Here is a 23,575-nt window from a genome sequence, read left to right on the forward strand (position 1 = left end):
ACTATGCCAAGTGCTGAGAATAATGTAAGGAACAAAACAGACACAAAGCCCTTATGCAACTGTCTAAGAGTAAGACAGACATAAATGTTGTATGAATATGTAATTATAAATCATAATACGTGCCATAAAGCAAGAGTTTTTAATATGCTTTATCTAATTATGAGCAAATAGTCATCTTTTCTCAGTCATTTTCGGAGCGAATTAGGAATATGTTAAATTGTCTACAATTTAATTTTAAATACGTCAGTGTAGGCAGTGTGACATATATATACATTAGGGGCAATTAGTTAACATTTCAAGACTTTTTTTTTTAAATCACATTCTAAGAGCAGTTAGCCTTTGATGAAAGAATCCAATCAGACTATCCTAAAACAACCTCTAAAATAACATTCTCTGAATCTGCTTTAGAGATCTTATACATTAGTCTAAGGGATATTAGAAGTAATATCCACTGATGAAATAAGTTCAAGATACAGAGATTGGCTGGAAATCATACACCGGCACTACCACACGTGTAGAACAAGATATAAGAATCGGCAAACCCAGCCTTTAGTGGCACTCTGTGCTGCCACTTAATAGTGGACTTTTGCACCTAATCCAACTGGAAGGCTAGCCGAACCCTGATGTTAGAATATGGCTGAATGTGGGGCGCCTGGGTAGCTCAGTCAGTTAAGCATCTGCCTTCAGCTCAAGTCATGATCTCAAGGTCCTGGGATCGAGCCCCGCATCCGGCTCTCTGCTCAGCAGGGAGTCTGCTTCTCCCTCTCACTCGCCCTCTGTGCTCTCCCCGTCTAAAAAAATGTTAGAATATGGTTAGAATATGTGCCTCAAGCAGATCTTTCATGCAAGGTACTTGTCAGAGCACCTAAAGGACACAGAGTTGAAAGCTTACCAAGCTTACAAGGAAAAGTTCTACAGTTAGGTTTCTGACATACACATGTGTGGCTGACTTCAGTCTGAGACTTACTTTCACTGTAACCTCCCACCAGGCAGGGGAGATTATGAGAGAAACAGTACCGACAGTTCTTAGCTCTAATTATCAGAATGTCCCTGACAATTACAGACTGTCCAATTGGTTGAGGTCAATTTGAAACCAAAAAAAAGCAGCATATTTCTATGATCTTTTTATTCCTCTTATAACACTTCATGTAACATAGGCATCTCCTAATTTTCCAAAAACAGTTTAGTACAAAAACCTTTTAAAAAGCTAACTGCCGGGAGTGCGCCTGGGTGGCTCAGTCATTAAGCATCTGCCTTCGGCTCAGGTCATGATCCCAGGGTCCTGGGATCGAGCCCCACATCAGGCTCCCTGCTCCATGGGAAGCCTGCTTCTCCCTCTCCCACTCCCCCTTGCTCGTGTTCCCTCTCTGGCTGTGTCTGTCAAATAAATAAAATCTTTAAAAAACAAAAACAAAGCTAACTGCCAGGGCACCCAGGTGGCTCAGTTGGTTAAGTGTCTGCCTTTGGCTCAGGTCATGAGCCCGGGGTCCTAGGACTGAGTCCCGCATCAGATTCCCTGCTCAGCGGGGAGTCTGCTTCTCCCCCTGCCTCACTCCTGGCTTGTGCTCTCTCTCTCGCTCTCTCAAATAAATAAAATCTTAAATTAAAAAGCTAACTGCCTGTGAACAAGAAGCAAAGAGAAAAAGTGGTTTTTGTTTTTGCTTTTGTTTTTTTTTCTGAAAGATCAAACGGAAAAACTTACCTAACATGCAAGAGTCTGGGGAAAGACAAAGATTGGGAGGATCCAACTGTATGATCATACTGAGGATCTGATCTAGGAAGTAAACGGTCTGTTAATGATTGAATCACAACATAATGGTATGCTGTTCCCTACATAGGAAAAGTTTTGCTGCATCTAACTCATCTGCCTTTGTTCAATCTACTTTAATCATACCAAAGATAAGTGGTTAAAGACTTTTTGGTTTCTCTAAGTCTTTAATAAAAATTCTACTTCACTCTCAGAAGGCATAGTAAAATCTTTAACTCATCTAGAATATACGAGATTTCAACACAACTCCTGCAATTAAATTCCTTAAATTGTCCCTACCAGCCATACAAATCATTACCTTAGAGTAATCACAGGGAGAGGTGGTGACGAGAGGAGTTTCTTAAACTGATGTGTACTTATAACTTCCCCATCAAAGTTCACTTCCCACATCCTGGAGCCTGGGCGAGCACAATATATTAGGGGTTGCTGGCCTGAGGAACATCTTCCAGGGAAGAAACAAGCTCCGTATTCTCCCTCTCTTTCCTTGCTTCCGATTCTCCAAAATTTTTCTCTAATCCCCAAAAAAGAAGAGAAAGCATGTTTACTTATAAAAAAAAAAAATCAAAAACAATGGCACTACAAAGCAGCATGGCCATAATAACCACTCCCATAATGTCCTCTCTGGAAAGAACAGCAGCTTGGAAAGTCAAAACAGGGCTCTAGCTTTGATTTGCCATTAACTATTTCTATAACAGGAAGCAAACCACTTCACATTAGTACTCAGTTTATTATCCACAGAATAGGGGCTCATAATTAATAAAAGGCCCCTTTCAAATCTACAAAATGAGTGCTAGCAAACCACTTCATACATCCTTAAATCCTATTGACAAATTATTTAAACAATCCATCCCAAGTCGCCTGTAAAAGGTGGACACTCCATGGAAGCTACTAAGCTACCTCTCCAACCCTGTCTTCCAGCCATTCCCGTACTACAAACACCCAGTAAACGCCTCACTCTTTCCTCCAAATGCTGAGTCCTTCTGAAACTCTGCAACTTTGAACATTCTGTTCCCTTATGATTACGTAAACTAAATCGACAGAAGAGCTTAGTACACTGCCTGGGAACATGGAAGGTGACAATGTGAAGGTGTCTCATCCTAAAACCTGCTTTCCTTATTCTTTAGCACTTCATCATTCTTCCGCTAAGAGACTTCTTCAATGCCCATAAGCTGAATTACATGCTTCCCAGAGCACTCACCACATTATACAGGGCAACTGTGTCTATTAGAACAATAGATTACGACCTTCTTTAAGACAAAGGCCATTTCTTGCTCTTCTTTAGTTTAATGCCCACGCACAGCATCTGGCCTATAGAAAGCACTAACCAGACATTGCAGTGCTCCATATACTCAAACTCTTCTAGTAGAGAATGATCTCATATGCTCTCTGGTGTGAATTTACAAGGTGACCTTAGACATAATTTAATAAATATCCCTGTACTTATTTGTTTCATGAGTAAAATGTAACCTCAGCTTTAGTATATGAAGAACTGTAAGAACAGTACATACCCTGAGAACATGGATGTGAAAGTGCCTCGAAATGCATACAGAGCAATCTAAGAAGTTATGGATTTATTACTTATGTTCCTTATTTGGGAAATTATTTCTTGACTACCTTATATCCTCTATGATGCTTAATACAGTGCTAAGGGTCCAGAAGAGTGCAATAAATGTTTGCTGAGTGAACAAATATAGGCAACTCATTCTTACTCGTATGCTCATTAACCTTGCTTTCTACATTTTCAAATATGTAACAGGCACAAGGCTAGTAAGTATTTCATATACGTTATCTTAGTTAATCCCTAAAACTATCTCCACCTTCTGGATGGGGAAACCAACATTTAGCATGGCTTAAAAAGTGGCAGAGCCAGAATTTGCAATCATATTGTCAGGCTCCAGTAGTCAATGTTCTCTCCCCTATACCATAGTTCTTTGTTTCTATTTTTTCTATTCCTTCCTGGGATCCACCTTGCTCATCAACAATACTAACAGAAAGTAGCCAGTGGCTGGCAGGAGAAGAAAATTTGTATCTATCCCTTCAATTAGCTACTAAGAGCCCCCTTTTCAAAAATAAAAATGCTGGTGCGCCTGATGGCTCAGTCGGTTAAGCATCCGACTCTTGATCTCAGAGTTCAGGTCTTGATCCCAGGGTCATGAGTTTAAGACCCGCATTGGGCTCCATGCTGGGTGTATAGCCTACTTAAAAAAAAAAAATGCTGTTTGTTGGGAGGGAATATAGGTTGAAACAAACAAAAAATTTTAAACATAAATGTATTTTTTAAATTATTGTACTATCCATTTCCCCCCATACTGAATTCCAGTCAACAGGAAGTGGGCATTTCTTTAACATGTTATTCTAGCAGCAGAATCTGTTATTCTCATAACCAACTCTAGCCACATCCCTGTGAATGGGAAAATGATGATTAGCAACTCCACTGCACAGAAGGAAAAATAAACCTCTACTTATTTAGCTCTTTATTTTAAAAAGTCTATCATGTATCTTTCTAAATTAGGTCTCTTGGAAAACTTGAAAATCTACAGACAAAAATAGTTAGGAACTTGTTGAAGTTAATACTTTAAAAATCTCAAGTGTGGAGTTAATGGCCAAAGGTCCAACGTCAAAGGATGTTTGGGGGGAACTGTGAGATAAGAGCAGAGGCACAGAATTGAGACAGAAAAGTTCTAGTTTTGCAGGCATGCTCTATCACTTGGGATGCCTAGGCTTTCTGATCTGCAAGAATGAAAGGGTGACACTAGATGATCTCCAATTCTCTAAGTCTAACTTGTCTGAGACAAGTCAGAACCAAGTACACCCTCCTTCCCACTAATTCCATGTAAACTGACCAGGTGCATCTCAAAGCCTTGCCTCTCTGCTGTCCAGCTAGGTTCTCTGGTATCAGACACCTGCTACCTGCTATAACTGGCCTCCTTTCCACATGCCTTTCCCATCCAAGAAAATAAATACATAGTATACCTTCTCCCCAACCTTCCCTCTACCATCCCTGACTCCGGATACATTCCTTCAAACCTTTTGTAATAATCTCCTGCTTTCTAGAATAGCAGCCTTCTAATTGAGATGTATAAACTCCTGGAAATTAAGACTTTCCAAGCCTGGAGAATTCTAAGGACATCAATTTTCAAATCCTGATATTCTATATGCACACTTTCTTAAAATGACCTGAGAACCCACTTAATTAATGTGACATTTAAGGCTGTCACTCTATGGTGCCAATTTACCAACTTGATCTTCCCCAACTGCCCTACTTAAGCCAGGCTGGTAGGTTTTAAAATATGCCTAATTCTTTCTCACTTTTCCCCAAGAGGCTGTTCCTTCCTGCTAGAATGTCCCTTCCTTCCCCTCTTACTCCAAATTTAGCCTACCAAAAATCATCATCAAAATTATTGAAGCTGCCGAGTGGTTTCATGGGGATTCAATATACAATTCTCCTTTATGTATGCTCAAAATTTCCTTAATAAATATTCAAAAGGGTGGCTGGTCCTGAAGAATATGGTAGTGGGGAAAAAAGAATGAGGAGTGAAAATTTCCCTGCAGTGAGGATGGCTGAGGAACTTTAGCACAGTGATACATAATACTTATTCCAAGTTGTTTCCTATTTTGTTCTGGTGTTTCAGAGACCAATCTGTTCAGAGAAACACTCCTTTGCCATTCACTGAACCTTTGGTTCCACCCTTGAGATTTTGGTAAAATATGTCAGCTTCACAAAGCTCTTAATTATTCTTCACCCAATTTTACCCATTAGTAAAATTCTATTAAACATACAACAAATCTAAACAACAACAAATTCAATCAAGGAAGACTTCCTGATTCCCCATATTGAAACAGGCCTTTGTCGGGCCTTCCCTCAAGGTCCTTTGACCATACTTCATGGAGTTAACTGAACATCGGTCTTAGTTGCCCACTGGACTGTCTCAGTCTCCCGTCTTTCCTATTCTCTAACATTAGCTTGCACACAGCTGGTTCCTCATTAGCATCTGTATTACTGAACGAAGGGGTTTGGGCTAGATAACTTCTAAGTCTCTGGCAGTTCTAGAATTCTGCATAACCTATGACTCATAGTTGGTCAGTATACCTCTCAGTGTCACACAAGAAGGATCGAGTAAGTGAAGATATAAGTAGTCTTCCATCCAAATAATCTAACTGCACAACACAGGAGTCAACTGTTGTTACTGTCTGAACAGGAAACATCACAAAGGCAGCAGCTGCCTAAAAGAGACATGACAAGGAAAGAAGACTCATCTTTACATACCCATACAATTTCTTTCTCTTTACCTTTTAAGTGAAAATAATTTTGGATAGCAAAATAAAAATTTTAAATGGGCCAAAATTTAATTTGCCTGTTAGGATATCAAAGTTTCACTCATTTAAAAAGCTGTGAAATACTTCGTTACATAACTGTAGAAGACAACTCTTAAGGCTCTGTTTCTGGTTATCTAATCTTAGAAGCTGGAATGACAAAGATAAAAGCAAGTTTTGGAACATGTGACAGAACTTTGTCACACCGAAAACAGTACTTCTCCCTTTGGAAAAAAAGACAAATTAGGGCTATACTACCTGTAAGGTTCCGAATGTTTTTTGGGATCAAAATATGTTAGGAATCTAGAGGTAACTTTGATGGGTTACCATGGCCAAATCAGAAGAATATTCTTATGTGTTAATTAAAACAAAATAAGGAAGCCAATGGTAGTTAGATTTCTTCTTTCCTGCAAAAATCCTACGTGGAAATAAGCCAAGCTCCCCACTACAACAATTTTAGAGAAGAGGGACAGTCAGAATTTGGTCTGCTCTGCCTTAATGAGACACAGGAGCCTTCTGTTAGGATAACCTGAAACTTAACCCTTCTACTCCAACAACTGTAGCAGGAAGCCTGGGACCCCGGCAGTTGAACACAATTCAGGAGGTACCTTTTAAGGTTCAATTTATGGTAAGTTACATCCATTCTGAGAAAAAAATATACCTAGACTCATGAGTTTCTTCTAAACAGGGACCAGGAGAATAGGTGCCTGGACAACTCTGTTTCCCATTTTGTTCACACAACTAATAAAGAGGCATCTTATCGGGGCACCTGGGTGGCTCAGTCAGTTAAGCGTCCAACTCTTGGTTTCAGCTCAGGTCGTGATCTCATAGGTCCTGGGATCAAGCCCTGCATCGGGCTCTGAGCTCAGCGAGGAGTCTGAAAGATTCTCTCCCTCTGTCCCTACCCCCATTTATTCTCTCTCTCTCAAAATAAAAAAAAGGAAAGAAAAAAAAGAGGCATCTTTATTTTTTTTTAAAGATTTTGTCAGAGAGAGCGAGCGAGAGAGAGAGCAAGAGCACGTGGACAAGCAGGGGGAGGGGCAGACACAGGGAGAAGCATGCTCCCCACTGAGCATGGAGCCCGATGTGGGACTCAATCCCAGGATCCTGGGATCATGACCCGAGCTGAAGGCAGACGGGTGTCCCGCATCTTAACTTTATTAATACTCTAGTATTAATGCTTAATTTAAGTGTGCCATACAGGTGAATTACAGAGTACTGTAATAGACAATGTGCAAATTATTGAAGTTAACTCACAAAAGATACCCTGCAACAGTATCAAGCTAAACCAGGCTACTATATGTACTACACACAAACAAGTCTCCTCAAAATTAATAGTCTGGGCTCTAGATCAGTCCCCCAAGAAATATAATAGATATAATTGTATCCTTCAATTGAAATTATGTAAGACAGTATCTTATATCTCACCCACATACACAAAGAACTGGACTGATTCTTACCTTTGCTTGCTTAGAAGTGTTAAGTTTGATGGCAGAAACTTTCCCCATATGATCACCTACAAAAACTCTAAGAATAGCTGTGTCCCAACAGAGAGCTGTAACTTTTCGGCCTTTATGCTCTGAAGACACATAAATTCGTTCTGGTTTCCCACGACGCTCCTGATTTAATTCCCAAACAACTACAAGACCTTGACTGCAAGAAAATGAGTCATAGAGGCAGATTTTTGGCAATGGTGAAAAAGGTGCAATTTCTTTGTATCACAGTATCAATTATATTAAATATACAGGCAAACTCCTGTTCTTCAAAAAAAAAAAAAATAAGTAGAAAGTCAAGACACTAATTTCCTTGCTTTTAGTCCACCTATCTAGTACAAGAGAACTTAGACTTTCTAAATTATCTCTGTCACCTTTCTCTTTTAAGGCCACTGAAATATTGTTGCCTCACACTGACATTTTCCATAAACCATAGTGACCAACTATCTATCTGTCCTGGTTTGCAGGGAACTGAGAGATTTCCTCAGGACACGAGACTTTCAGTGCTAAAATTGGGGACAATCATAGGCAAACCAGGATGGTTGGCCACCCTAACAAACATACAACTACATCTGTCAATTTAAACTGTATTTAGAGGGTCACCTGGGTGGCTCAGTCAGTTAAGTGTCTTTGGACTCTTGATTTCGGCTCAGGTCGTGATCTCAGGGTCATAGATGGAACCCCTGCATGGCATCAGGCTCCACACTCAGCAGACAGCCTGCTTGGGATTCTTTCTCTCCCTCTTCCTCTGCCCTTCCCCCTGCTGGCGTGAGGGCTCACTCTCAAAAAAATAAAATAATAAAATAAAATAAAATAAAATAAAATAATAAAATAAAATAAAATAAAATAAAATAAAATAAAATAAAATAAAATAAAATAAAATAAAATAAAATAAAATAAAATATAAAATTAAATTAAATTAAATCAAAATAAAATAAGATAAATAATAAAATAAAATAAAATAAAAAATGTATTTAGGAAAGATCAGATCATTTTAAAGGAGTTTCTCACCTGGTAGCTACAGCAACATAATCATCATCATGTAAACAACAGGCAACCTGAGAAATTGCACCTTCCTGTAACACAAAAGGAAAAATATTAGGCGTCTCAAAAATGTTCATTTTTTACTTTTAAATCTCAAGATTTACATTCCCCTTTTACTCCAAATGATTATTCATAATAGAGAAATTCAAATTTACGAAAGATAGTCCAAATGGTATGACAGGACTACCCTTAATCTTACCCTGTGTGAAAGAAAAAGCCTGTGCTTCCAGCCTTCTTTCTGAATGAGATTGAGTCCTCCTCCTGAACTGCCCAAAGCCAACCATTTCCGAGACACAGCTATGCTCGTGCACTAAAAACATTTAAACAGACAAGATCATCATAGTCACATAACCAAATTAACTACCGGAAATAAATACGAAAGGATCTGTGTAGCAGGTTCCTCCCCCAACCCTACCCCCTGCCCAGTTGGCCACCACATAATGGCACTCACCCTTTCATTCTAGTATAGTGAAACATACAGAACATTTTGGTTTTAAATGTTTAATTGAATCTCAAAATGACTGAATAGGCTCAACTGTACAAATGAGTAATTTTCTCTTAGCAAAATCCAGTTATCAGACCATTCATCTTTTGCATAATTTGGCTAGGTCATTCCAATGTTGACCACAAGGATGAAAGATCAAGTAAGTCTCCAGGCGATAAAGCAATGCTTTAACCATTTACTCACTTGAATCATTTCTAGTCTACATAACTGGCACACAAACTACCCACAGCTTTTAGAACAAGTAGGACTGTGGAGGACACAGATGCAGGTCAATTATGTCTCCCCCAACCACGCTCAGCTTGCTGATTCCTTTCCTTATCTACCAGAAAAAAACAGTGGCCATGCTGGGCCCAATAATATTCTGTGGCAAAATTTGTTGCTTGGCTGATGAACAGACACTCCCAACACTCTCAACCTTGCTTTCCACCACAGAAGCTGGAAAATCTAAATATTCATTTACCCAGTCTCTCTCTCCTTTTTTAAGATTTTATTTATTTATTTGACAGAGAGAGAGAGAGCACAAGCAGGGGAAGCAGCAGGCAGAGGGAGAGGGAGAAGCAGGCTCCCCGCTGAGCAGGGAGCTTCACATGGGGCTCTGATCCCAGGACCCTGAGATCACGACCTGAGCCGAAGGCAGATGCTTAACTGACTGAGCCACCCAGGTGCCCCATTACCCATTTTCTCTTGAAGCTAGGGGGGAGCTATGTGACTAACATCCAGCTAATAATAAGCCTGCTAGAGTTTCTTAGAAAGGTTTGCCTTACTAGGTAAAACGCAGAGTCAAAGAAAAGAAAGCCTTTGAAAAACAATGGTAATGATACAATAATAGTAGGGGACTTGAACACCCTATTCACATCGATGGATAAATCATCCAAACAGAAAATCAACAAGAAAACAGTGGCTTTGAATGACACGCTGCACCAGATGAATTTAACAGGCATATTCAGAACATTCCACCCTAAAACAGCAGAATACACACTCTTTAAAGTGCACATGGAACAGTTTCCAGAATAGATCACACATTAGGCCACAAAACAAGTCTCAATAAATTAAAACAAAATCAAAGTCCTACTATGCACCTTTTCTGACCACAACACTATGAAACTAGAAATCAACCACAATAAAAAATTTGGAAAGAGCACAAATACATGGATATTAAATAATATGCTACTAAACAATGAATGGATCAACCAAGAAATCAAAGAAGAAATAAAAAATTACATGGAAACAAATGAAAATGAAAACAATGGTCCAAAATCTTTGATGCAGCAAAAGTAGTTCTAAGAGCGAAGTTGACAGCAATACAGGCCTACAATCAAGACACAAGAAAAATCTCAAACAACCTAACCTCACACCTAAAGAGCTAGAAAAAGGAGGATAAAACCTAAACCAAGCAAAAGGAAGGAAATAATAAAGATTAGAGCAGAAAAAAAAAATGATATAGAAACTAAAAAAATACAACAGATCAGTGAAACCAGGAGCTGGTTCTCTGAAAAGATCAACAAAATTGATAAACCTGTAGCCAGACTCATTAAAAAAAAAAAAAAAACAGAGAGAAGACCCAAATAAACAAAATCACTAATGAAAGAGGAGAAATAACCAACACCACAGAAATAAAACTGTAACAGAATATTATGAAAACCTGTATGCCAACAAACTGGACAACTTAAAAGAAATGGGTAAGTTCCAAGAAATATAATCTCCCAAAACTGTTCCTAGAAATTTAATCTCCCAAAACTAAAGCAGGAGGAAATAGAAAATTTGAACAGACCAATTACCAGCAATGAAACTGAATTGAAGTAATCAAAAAACTCCCAACAAACAAAAGTCCAAGGCCAGATGGCTTCACAAGAGAATTCTATGAAAATTTAAAGAAGAGTTACTACTGGGGCGCCTAGGTGGTTCAGTAGTTGGTTGAGCATCTGACTCTTGGTTTGTTTTCATTGTTTTGTTTTAATTAAAGATTTTTATTTATTTATTTATTTGTCAGAGAGAGAGAGAGAGCGAACACGAGGGAGTGCGCATGCACAAGCAGGGGGAGCAGCAGGCAGAGGGAGAAGCAGGCTCCCCACTGAGCAGGGAGCCTGATGCGGGACTTAATCCCAGGACCCCAGGATCATGACCTGAGTTGAAGGCAGACACTTAACCAACTGAGCCAGCCAGGTATTCCTGACTCTTGGTTTTGCTCAGGTCATGATCTTGGGGTCGTGGGATCAAGTACCGCCCTCCAGTCGGGATCCACACTCAGTGGGGAATCTTCCTGGGGTTCTCTCTCTCCCCCTCTTCCTCTGCCCTCCCCCCACCTGCATGTGCACACTGCTCACTTACTCTCTAAAACAAAGAAATAAATCTTTAAAATAAATAAATAAGACTTACTACCTATTCTTCTCAAACTATTCCAAAAAATACAAGAGGAAGGAAAACTTCCAAATTCATTCAATGAGGCCATTACCACCCTGATATCAAAACCAGATAAAAACACCACAAAAAACAGAACTACAGGCCAATATCTCTCATGAATATTGAAGCAAATATCCTCAACAAAATATTAGCAAGCTGAATCCAACAATACATTAAAAAAATCACATACCCAATCAAATGGGATTTATTCCCAGGATACAAGGATGATTCAGTATTCGCAAACAATCAACATGATACATCACATAAGTAAGAAAAAGGATAAGAACCATACAATCATTTCAATAGATGCAGAAAAAACACCTGACAAGGTACAAAATCCATTCATGATAAAAATCCTCTGCAAAGTAGGTCCAGAGGGAACATACTTCAACATAATAAAGACCTTCTATGAAAAATCCACAGACGACATCATACTCAATGGGCTAAAACGGACCTGTTCCCCTAAGGTCAGGAACAAGACAAGGATGTCCAATCTCACCACTTTTACTCAACATACTACTGGAAGTCCTAGCCACAGATAGTAGACAACATAAAGAAATAAAAGGCACTGAAATCAGTAAGGAAGAAGTAACACCCCCACTACTTGCAGATAACATGATAGTATATATAGAAAACCCTAAGGACTCCACCAAAAAACTACCAGATCTGATAAAGTAAATACAGTAAAGTCACAGGATACAAAATCAATGTACAGAAATCTGTTGCATTCCTATACACTATTAATGAAGCAGCAGAAAATGAAATTAAAAAAAAAAATCCCGTTTACAACTGCACCAAAAACAGTATCAAAGAATAAATTTAACCAAAAGAGATGAAAATCCTGTACTCTGAAAACTATAAAACACCGATGAAAGAAATTCAAGATGATGCAAAAAAAAAAAAAAGGAAAGATGTTCCATGCTCACAGGTTGGAAGAACAAATATTGTTGAAATGTCTATACTACCCAACACAATCTACAGATTTAATGCAATCTGTATCAAAATACCAACAGCATTTTTCACAGAACTACAACGAACAATTCCAAAATTTGTATGAAACTACAAAAGGGGGCACCTGGGTGGCTCATTCGTTAAGCGTCTGCCTTCAGCTCAGGTCATGATCCCAGGGTCCTGGGATAGAGCCCCACATCAGGCTCCCTGCTCAGCGGGAAGCCTGAATCTCCCTCTCCAACTCCCCCTGCTTGTGTTCCCTCTCTCACTTTCTCTCTCTCTGTGTCAAATAAATAAATAAAATCTTTAAAAAAAAAAAGAAAGAAACTACAGAAGGCCCTGAAGAGCCAAAGCAATCTTGAAACACTGGAGGTATCACAAGTCTCGATTTCAAGTTATGTTACAAAGTGGTAGTAATTAAAACAGTATGGTACTGGCATAAAAACAGACACATAGATCAATGGAACAGAACAGAAAATCCAGAAATAAACCCACGAGTATAAGGTCAATTAATCTTCAACAAAGGAGGAATAAATAAACAATGGGAAAAAACAGTCTCTTTAACAAATAGTGCTGGGAAAACTGGGACAGCCACATGCAAAAGAATGAAACTGGACCACTTTCTAACCCCATACACAAAAATAAACTAAAAATGGATTACAGACCTAAATGTGAGACCTGAAACCAAAAAATCCAAGAAGAGAGCATAGGCAGTTATCTCGGACATTGGCCACAGCAACATTTTTCTAGACATGTCTCCTGAGGCAAAGGAAATAAAAGCCAAAATAAACTAGTGGGACTATATCAAAATAAAAAGTTTCTACACAACAAAGGAAACAATCAACAAAACTAAAAGGTAACCTACTGAATGGGAAAAGGTATTTATAAACAACATTTCCGATAAAGGGTTAGTATCCAAAATATACAGATAACTTATACAACTCAATACTCAAAAACCCAAAATATCCAAAAAATAATCTGACTAAAAAATGGGCAGATGACATGAACAAACATTCTTCCAAAGAGGACATACAGATGGCCAACAGATACATGAAAAGATGCTCAATATCACTCATCATCAGGGAAATGCAAATCAAAACCAAAATAAGACATCACCTCCTACCTATCAGAGTGGCTAAAATCAAAAACACAAGAAACAAGTGTTGGCAAGGATGTGGAGAAAAGGAACCCTTTTGCACTGTTGGTGGGAATGAAAACCAGCACAGCCGCTGTGGAAAACAGTATGGAGATTCCTCAAAAAATTAAAAGCAGAACTACTCTAGGACCCAGTAATTGCTCTACTGGGTATTTACACAAAAAATACAAAGAACATGGGGCACCTGGGTGGCTCAGTCAGTTAAGCATCCACCTTCGGCTTGGGTCATGATCTCGGGGTTCTGGGATTGAGCCCCGCATCAGGCTCTCTGCTCAGCAGTGAGTCTGCTCCTTCCTCTCCCTCTGTGCGCATTCTCTCTTTCTCTCTCTCTCAAATAAATAACTTTTTTTAAAAAAATAAAAAAACACTAATTCAGAGGGATACATGCACCTCTACGTTTACTACCGTGTTATTTACAACAGCCAAACTATGGAAGTAGCTCAAGTGTCCATCGACAAATGAATGGATAAAGAAAATGTGGTATATATCTACAACAAAATATTACTCAGCCATAGAAAAAGAATGAAATCTTGCCATGTGCACCCACATGGATGGAGCTAGAGTGTATAATGCTAAGTGAAGTCAGAGAAAGATAAAATACCATATGATCTCACTGTGGAATTTAAGAAACAAACAAGCAAAGGAAAAAAAAAAGAGCTAAAGAAACAAACCAAGAAACAGACTTTTTTTTTTTTTTTAAAGAGGGGGAGGGAGAGTCAGGGGGAAAAGGAGAGAAAGCATCCCAAGCAGGCTCCACACTCAGCACGGAACCCAGTGCAGAGCTGGATCCCACAACCCTGAGATCGCGACCTGAGCCAAAACTGACAAGTGGATGCTTAACCAACTGAGCTACTCAGGTGCCCCAAGAAACAGACAATCTTAACTATAGAGAACAAACTGATGGTTACCAGAAGGGAGGTAGGTGGGGGAACGGGGGAAATAGGGGATGGGGATTAAAAGTACACTTATCATGGGGCAGCTGGGTGGCTCAGTTGGTTAAGAGTCTGCATTCCGCTCAGGTCATGATCTCAGGGTCCTGGGATTGAGCCCCAGCGGGGAGCATGCTTCTCCCTCTCTCTTCCCTGCTAGTGCTCTCTCTCTCACTCTCTCAAATAAGTAAAATCTAAAAAAAAAAAAAACCTGCTTAAAAAAAGTACACTTATCATGATTTAAAAAAAATAAAATAGGGTGCCTGGGTGGCTCACTCGTTAAGCATCTGCCTTCAGGGTCCTGGGATCGAGTCCCACATCGGGCTCTCTGCTCGGCAGGAAGCCTGCTTCTCCCTCTCCCACTCCCCCTGCTTGTGTCCCCTCTCTCACTGTGTCTCTCTCTGTCAAATAAATTAAAATCTCAAAAATAAATAAATAAATAAAAATAATTTTAAAAATAAAATAAACAGATTTTTTAAAAATAAAAAAATAAAACAATAAACCCAGGGGGGAAAAAAGAAAAGAAAGCCTCTGCTTGTGGCCCCATCTTTCCTGCTTGAGATGCTAATGGAAACATCAAGACTGGAGCCAGGACACCTATTTTGCAACTGTGACTAAAAACCAATATATGGATGATGATAGAACAGGAAAGATGGAGAGCCTGGTACCTCAGTGATATCATTGGGCCACTACACTAAACCCAGAAACAATAGCTTCCAACAGGGTTATAAACACCTTTATTGGTTAAGCCATACTACACCAGGTAGGACATCCCATAACGTGCAGTTAAAAAAGTCTAACTGAAATCAACCCTCATGATCGTTGTTCATTTTACTTTGCCTATTATGTCTTATTCTTTTGCTCAGAGGCTACAAAAGTACTTGGGGGAGCAGAAGTATAAAAATGAAATTATTTTGGAATTGGTTATAAGATTTTCTTCTTCACCATGTCATTCCTGAGTTTATCAGAACTCAGGGTTTGAGGGGAGCACATACTTCTTCCCACAGAACTAACAGCTTTTGCTCTGTTTCCTAAAATGGAGGGTACATCAAACTAACTCCTTGTTTTGGAATGAGCTTAGTATAACGGCAGTGGTTCATGTTGCTTAAAATGCAACACGGTATACTCGTTTATACTATTTTATTTTCAATCAAATACATTATTTTCTGAGAAAAAAACAGATTATTGTGAAGGGAAAAAAATTCAGCAATCAGTACCATGGTTTTCAAGGATGGGAAAGAAGAATTCAAATGAGAGCTCAAAAAGTAAATCAAGAAAGAGCTACAGGGGTGCCTGGGTGGCTCAGTTGGTTAAGCATCTGCCCTCGGCTCAGGTCATGGTCCCGGGGTCCTGGGATCGAGGCCCACATATCAGGCTCCCTGCTCAGTGGGGAGTCTGCTTCTCCCTCTCCCTCTGCCTCACCCCTAGCTTAGTGCTCACGTGCACACACGCTCTCTCTCTCTCTTAAATAAATCTTTAAAAAAAGAAAAAAAGAGCTATGAACATGCTACTTGTATGTAAGGTATTACTAGCACAGGGAAGAACACCCAAGATTCCATCAAACATAAAGAACTACAGGGCAGGGAGCATATATGAAAGAGCACACAGAACATACAAATATGAACATGAAACAGCTACAAGGATCAAGAAATTCACCTTTAGACGACTGGAGTCCAGCCTCAGGGCTGAAAGTAATGGATCCAGAGACTCAAACTCTGCAAGAACATGGCTGTAGGACTCCGGTATCACTGGCACAAAAGTCATTTAGCCGGAAAGTTGAAATTACGTTGAGTGACAGGCACAGTGTTCCTGAATAAAACCTGCAAAAATATAATTTAAGAAGCTCTTCGCTCAGTTAGCATGCATTTAATGGATATATGGAGAACAAAGAGAAACATAAGAAAGGGACAAGGATCCCTACTCTGGAGGTCCTTAGCATCTAAAAGGAAAGAAAGCACACATAAGTAATATTATACGCAACCATCAGCTTGTACTTTATCATTGCCGGACTCTGAAATCCCAGGGAATCAAATCGAGATTCTCAAGGTCTTCCATAATCCTATCCCATTCTATTTATCTCACAGTTTGAGTAAGTAGGATAGGTAATGTGGGATTTAAGAGGAAAATTGGTCAAGCTCTTCTTTGGTAAAATAGCAACCTCAGCTGTACTTCTTCAAGTTGTAAATCTTCTTCTGCCTTTAAGAGTCATTAAAAGGCAACGTTCTTGAGGCGCCAGGGTGGCACAGCCAGTTAAGTGTCTGCCTTCGGCTTGGGTCATGATCCCAAGGTCCTGGGATCGAGCCATGCATCGGGCTCCCTGCTCAGCAGAGAGCCTGCTTCTCCCTCTCCCTTTGCCGCTCTCTCTCTCAAATAAATAAATAAATAAAATCCTTTAAAAATATATATTAGGACGCCTGGGTGGCTCAGGGTCCTGGGATGGAGTCCCGCATCGGGCTCCCTGCTAGGCGGGGAGCCTGCTTCTCTCTCTGCCTCTGCCTCTCTGTCTCTCTGACTCTCATGAATAAATAAATAAAACATTTAAAAATAAATTTAAAAATAAAAAATAAAAAAATAAAAATATATATTTAAAAAAAAGCAACGTTCTCTAAAGGCTTCAAACTATAAACCCTTATCAGCAAGTTCAACAGTTATCAGCCAACAATTTAACTGTGCTTAATAGAAAGAGACCTCTGGATCTCTTTCTCCAAACCATCAGGGGCTCAGTATCTGTTGAATGAATGCACCTACTAAGTGGGATGTAAAGTGCAGGGAATTAAAACTCAAAGAAAAGTAAGAGCTTCAATAAGAGAATTGATATGAATGAATAGGAATAAGAATACAAGACAGCAAATGCTAAATACCCAATGAAGACTTTGTAAACTAACACAAGAGTTTATCTGTTCAGCAACTCTCAAGTGTACATTTTTGTCAAATTGCACCAACTTCCAAAAAAGAAATAAAGTTCAAGGAAATTCTTACCCATTAATTTTAACTTTTCTCAGTCATTTGTAACATGCCAAATTAAAAGCAAACACTACAGAAAAATTTAGAAACCACCATTTCTATTTGTTTTTAAATTATTTATACTTTTTAATTTTTTTTCGGAACTACATGTATTTACTCATTCATATATTCATCAAATATGTACATAGTGTCACCAGCTAGACCCTAAAACATAACCTTTACTTCTCACCCGCTTGTTGCCACTGACCTTTGTCCCACATTTTTCCTTAAGCTCTTCTTTCCAGCTTATCTCTTCACTCAGGCAAAAGACCCGAGGGGCCTAACATCCCGTGATAGAAACCGAAACTACCCCTCAAGCAGGAACCATTGCCTGGACGGGGGCTGTCAGCTCAGGCGGCCCAGACCCGTCTGAGCTCACCGCCCCCCCCGCGCCCCCCCGCCCCCCGACTCACGCCTGCGCAGATGGACCGCGGAGTGACCGACGGTTACCTTTACCTCAATGGAACACTAAAATCTCCACCCAAGACGGAGCACGAGCCTGCTTTACATGACATACAATGTACGTATGAGCATGTTTCCGTAAGGACCTTACGCCCGCCCCGACACAGGACGACAAGGCTCCCCTATCTAAATAGTCATCCTAGCCCTCAGTAAAAGCAACGCACTCGCCCTTGCTCGGGGAGTCACAGCTTTGGACGTTACTCCCCATGATCTTATTTGCTGCAAATGAAGTTTCCTTCGTGCGACAACTCATGTCGTGTAGTTTCTACCTACCTCAAAGTTAGGTTACAATAGCACCGACTTGTGCACTGCTCTAGGTCCAGGAGATAAAACAGGACAAAACAGTCCTAACATTCATGGAGCATACTTCCCAGTGTCAAAACACACAAAAGCTTATGTTTTTAATTGCATAGACATAATATAGTCTTATTTCCTATTCATTATACTGTTCTTTTAATACAGCTTGACCTCTGCAAGGAGAATAGCATTTCAAGAAAAACAACAAATCTTTAGTAGTCCCATACTCAAAATATCTGAAACTTACAGGGCGCCTAGCTGGCTCAGTCAGTGGAGTGTGTGACTCTTGATCTCAGGGTTGTGAGTTCAAGCCCTACTCTGGGTGTAGAGATTAACTAAAAATAAATCTTTCAGAGTGCCAAGGTGGCTCAGTTGGTAAAGGGTATGCTTTCGGCTCAGGTCACGATCCTGGAGTCCTGGGATTGAGACCCATGAGGCTCCTTGCTCAACTGGGAGTCTGCTTCTCCTCCCTCTACCCCTCCCTCCTTTCATGCTCTCTCTCTCAAATAAATCAATAAAATCATTTTAAAAATAAATAAAATCTTTACCAAAAAAATTGAGAATTCCTGACCTATGAAAAATCTCTCATTCTTTTCACTCATTCATTTTATTGAGTTCCTAGTAAAATATGAGGCACAATGGTGGGAACAAGACAAAATAATTCCAGAAATCAGTCACTTTATAAATAGGGAGAAAATGAACACACACCCCCCTCATAAGGGAGACATAAGCAAAGTGCTATGTTGGAACTTAGAGGACAGAAAAATCACATTGAGTTAAAGGGAACCATAAAAAACTTCCTAAGGGAAGTAGCACTGGAACTGAGTAGGCTTTTATTAGAAGGAAAAGGAAAAGGGCAGCAATAAGCAGAAATATAGAGGATACATTTAGAGATACATTTAGTCTTTGGTTGAAACACAGGAATACAAGGAATGGAGTAATGAAAGATAAAAGTGGAAGAGTAATTCAGCACAAGGTATGAAATACTTTGACTTTCAAACCAAGGAACCTGAATAAATTTTAATTTGAGGGGCAACTGAAAGGCATTGAAGGATTTGGTATTAGTCACATAATTTCTGTTAAGTGCTGTGGACACACACTAGAAAACAGACTTGAGAAAAGTGTTGAGTGGTAAGGAAGTAAAGGTAAGGCCTTCCAATTACCGAAGAAATCTGGCAGGGAAGAAAACCTCTCTCTTTTTTTTTTAAGACTTATTTGAAGGTGGGGGGCAGAGGGAGAGAATCTTCAAGCAGACACACTGCTGAGTGAGGAGCCGGAGGTGGGGTACTATCCTACAACCCATGAGGTCGTGACCTGAGCTGAAATCAAGAATCCAACACGACCAAGCCACCCAGGCACCCCAACCTCTCTTCACTTTCTGACCAGGAGAGACTCAAACAGATTTGTAAGTAGTAGCTAAGAATCTTTAAAATGAAAAGGATTGAAGATACAAGAAAAAGACAAAACCGTAGTATAAAATCTGAAGAAAGAAAGAAAGGAATGACATCAAGACCACAGTGTCTATCTCTTCTGTTTGTTATCCTAGGCTCTGAGGTGGATAGGCCATCTGGCCTTGATCTCAGTGTCCTACAAGTTATAATTTAACGAGGTAAAAAGGAACCTAGTAAGTTCCTGTTTTTCTAAAAAAGATTTAATGGGAAATGAGAATGAAAAAGAAACAGCATAAGCAATGTCACTCTGAAGAGAAGTTGCAGGGCCATGGGGTTAAGCCAACTCCAAATTTATACTTCTTTGTGCTTATTCTATCCCTTTAATATTTAAATCTGATCACTTAGAGCTTTTACTAATTATTTCTAACTGTGTCAGGGAGCAAGTTTACTTCTTCCAAAACAACCCTTCAGTATTTGAAAAGTGTTATCAGTGTTATCAGGTCTTCTAAAAATTTAACATTCCCAATTCTTCATTTCTGGCATGACAATTTCCAAATTCCTCTCTATTCTTGTCAACCTTCTACACAGGTGATTTAGTTTGCCTGAAAATATGGTGCCTAGAACTGAACATAATACTCCTTAAGTAGTTGGATAACAGAATAGAATAGAAACACTAACTTCCTGGATTTGAGCACTAAATTTCTATACTACAACCTAAAATAGCATCTGATGTGTTTTTAAAGTGGCCATGTCACACTTTTGATTCAACTAAAACCCAAAGAAATTTTCACATAAAATGAATATAATCTTCCTACCTAATATTTATATACAACAGAATTGAGCTCAACCTGAAATTTGCTATTAATCAAATGTGACAATGAATATAAAAAGTACTTACAAATTTAAATTCTCTGTAAAAACAACAGCAGAATGTTGACAACTGTTAAAGATGGGCTCTGAGTACATGGGGGTTCATTTTATTATCCTATCTATTTTTGTCTATGTTTGAAATTTTCCATAACAAAACTTTTTTAAATATTTTTTTTTAAAGATTTTATTTATTCCAGAGAGAGCAAGCGAGAGTGCGGGGGCAAGGGTGGGTAGGAGGAGGAGAGAATCTCAAGCGGACTCTGTGTCCAATCCAATAGGAGGCTTGATCCCACCACCCCTAGATCATGACCTGAACCCCAATCAAGAGTCACTCAACCTGGCTGAGCCACCCAGGAGCCCCTTTAAGTATATACTTTTTTTTTTTAAGATTTTATTTATTTGAGAGAGAGGGAAAGTGAGAGAGATCACAGAAGGAGAGGGAGCAGCAGACTTGCCACTGAGTGGAGAGCCCGATGGCGGGATTGATCCCAAGTCCCTAAGATCATGACTTGAGCCAAGGAAGAGGCTTAACCAATCGGAGCCACCCACGTGCCCCTAGTACATACTTTTAAAAAGAAATCTTTGTACAAACCTTCAAACGCTCCCCTTCTTACATAATCTATGATCTCATCCTTACTTCTTTTTCCAGCCTCACCTTCCACTTTATACCCCTATTTTCCAACTATACCAAGTTATCTTTTGTCCCTTTCATTGTATAAACTTTCTGTGCCTCCATGATTTAATATACTGTTTTTTGAATCTTCATCCATCTAACAAAACCCTACCTTTCTGCAAAGCTGAGTTTAAATATTATCTGTTAAGCCTGCACACCTCTAGCCTAACAAAAAAACTTAGCGAATAAAAGGTGGCTATAAATGCTTATCCAAGTCAGTGCAACAATTCTTCTTAAGGGCTGGCTTGCCCAAGGTTACAGAACTCTGCTGAGGCAGAGCTGAGACTAGAACCCACTTCTCCTGAGTCCAAATCTAATCATCTTTCCATTTCCATGCATTAAAACTTGATGGTAACATAAACGAGTAGGATTAAGAAAAGGTTTTTCTCATCACCCTAGTACTCATTTTACCAATGGACCACAATGTTTGCTGCTCACACATCAAAAGCAAACAACAGCGTTCTCTTTCCCCCACTAAGTACGTGAAAGGAGGAAGACAGAAAGAAGCAAACAATTAAAGATACTATGCGAAGGGTAAGTAGGAGATTCCACCATTCCATAACAGGATCTTTTTTTTTTTTTTAAAGGTTTTATTTATTTGACAGAGAGAAAAACAGCCAGAGAGGGAACACAAGCAGGGGGAGTGGGAGAGGGAGAAGCAGGATCTTTCTACCCAAGAAGTAATAATCAGAACTCTTCGCCTTAGAGAAATGGCAACTCACTCATAAATGCATCATGCATTCAGCATGCTTTGTACCCACCGCTGCAAACGGTCCCTGCGCACAAGAAGCTTTCTAGCGGAACCAATACCTTTTTTCAGCGGTATCTTTAATACTGTATTCATTCGGATCTCTCCAGGAGAGAAGCCTCAGTAACCAAGTTTTCAAAGCAGGTTCACAGACCAGCAGCACTGCTCAGCCCCGCTTCATCAGTGGATCAGATCCTCTCACGGCCGGCCTCCGGAACACTCACCTAGCAACTACAAGCGGTACAGACACTAAAACGAGTAACTAAGAGCGACACCTGAAAATCTTTCTCCCCTTCCGCACCGCCCCTCCCTGGCTTACGTCATCCAAAAGCGCCGAGGACGCGGGGACAACGCTGTTAACGGTACTTCCTTGTCACGTGACGGGTTACGCCCCTGCTTGCGCGTGGTCCCTCCCCCTCCGGCCGCGGTCGCAATTACGCTCTCTGCGGCCTGCAGTCCACGGGTTGCTGCCGGCTGACGACGCAGCGCCAACAGGGACCGGAGGACCTTTAGGCTAAAGGGGTGAGCCAGCCAGGATCCCGGAACCTTTCACAGCTTGAGACCGGCGAAAGGAAATGAAACAGGCGGGAATCGGCGGGGGAGGGAGGGAACTAGCGGAAGGTGTCATGGCGGCCGCGCTCTGGGTCACGTGCCCGGCAGGCCCGCCTTGGTACTTCCGGTCACGTGCCCTCAGAGTCCTCGCAGCCAGCGATGGAGGCGAGACCCCCCAGTAGCAGAGGCGGTGGCGACGGCGGTGGCTGCTGGGTTTCAGCGTTCTCCCGGCAGCGTCTCTAAGAAGCGCAGCGGAACTCGACTCAACTCAGCCCAGTTACTTACTCCTTGCCCAGGGCCGTAGCTTCCACCTGGTAAGTTTAGACCGAAGAATGGGGGTGGGTGGGTGGGTGAGTGAGGAGCTGACAGGCCCGGGGGCCGCAGGACGGCGCGGGTTCTACCCCTTTTCCCTGTGTCCCTGTTGCCGTCGCCACAACTCCTAAGCTTGCTGTCTCGGTAGCCCTTTATTGTCCTGAAGCGGGAGATAGGCGACCCCTAATCTGCTGGCCTGTAGGAAGTCTGCCCCATTACTAAGAGCAGGGACTCGAAGATTTACCCAAAGCCAGGATTAGACGTGGCTCCGGAGAATGAAGGACGTGGAGGCCTCTGCGTGACAGAGGATCCCTTCCCGTTAGGAAATGTGCTGTTAAGTCTTTCAGCTTCTGTAAGAGAACCGCTTTCACCGTAGTGTCTGCACACCTTTTGCTTGACCTGTCAGTCCTACCGCTTCTTAAAACCTTCTTAACACGTGTGCCAATCCACACGCCCAGTTTTGTTCTATGCCCAATTTTATTGTCTTGTAATGATGCAAAATAGACCACCAACCCATGGAAATGTATAATTATTTTATAAATTCCCCAATGTTCTCAGAGACAAAATTGACTAAAGGAGTATATTCAGTTGACTCTTAAACGCTCATTTTGGCGTCTGTATAGTGGGGGAGGGGGAAGAAATATAAAAACTTACCCTTTTGCGTATTAGAAGACCCAATTTGAAAAACATACAAAAACTAAGTGATT

General features: G+C 40.4%; 2 protein-coding genes across 3 annotated transcripts in view; one reads left to right on the forward strand and one right to left on the reverse strand.

Moving 5' to 3' along the window:
- The window catches only part of HPS5 (HPS5 biogenesis of lysosomal organelles complex 2 subunit 2), a gene marked incomplete at its 3' end in the record, with an annotated part of 34,399 nt that extends 12,083 nt beyond the window's left edge, over positions 1-22,316 (reverse strand). Inside the window, exons 1-8 of the mRNA XM_035013696.1 lie at positions 22,067-22,316; positions 16,217-16,380; positions 8,819-8,929; positions 8,587-8,651; positions 7,543-7,735; positions 5,859-5,992; positions 2,067-2,279; positions 1,703-1,774 (exon numbers count right to left, since the gene is read on the reverse strand). Coding sequence (XP_034869587.1) covers positions 1,703-1,774; positions 2,067-2,279; positions 5,859-5,992; positions 7,543-7,735; positions 8,587-8,651; positions 8,819-8,929; positions 16,217-16,324 — 896 coding nt within the window. The remainder of the gene's footprint in view (positions 1-1,702; positions 1,775-2,066; positions 2,280-5,858; positions 5,993-7,542; positions 7,736-8,586; positions 8,652-8,818; positions 8,930-16,216; positions 16,381-22,066) is intronic.
- Positions 22,317-22,433: 117 nt separating this feature from the next.
- GTF2H1 (general transcription factor IIH subunit 1) overlaps positions 22,434-23,575 on the forward strand; it is a 38,340-nt gene continuing 37,198 nt past the window's right edge. Inside the window, exon 1 of one of the 2 annotated variants that reach the window (XM_035012418.1) lies at positions 22,434-22,870. The gene's annotated coding sequence lies outside the window, so the exon portion shown is untranslated. The remainder of the gene's footprint in view (positions 22,871-23,575) is intronic. The other variant, XM_035012419.1, reaches the window with a different exon arrangement.

This window comes from Mirounga leonina, unplaced genomic scaffold, assembly GCF_011800145.1.
Source record: "Mirounga leonina isolate KUSES-001 unplaced genomic scaffold, KU_Mleo_1.0 Mir_166, whole genome shotgun sequence".
NCBI classification, from domain to species: domain Eukaryota; kingdom Metazoa; phylum Chordata; class Mammalia; order Carnivora; family Phocidae; genus Mirounga; species Mirounga leonina.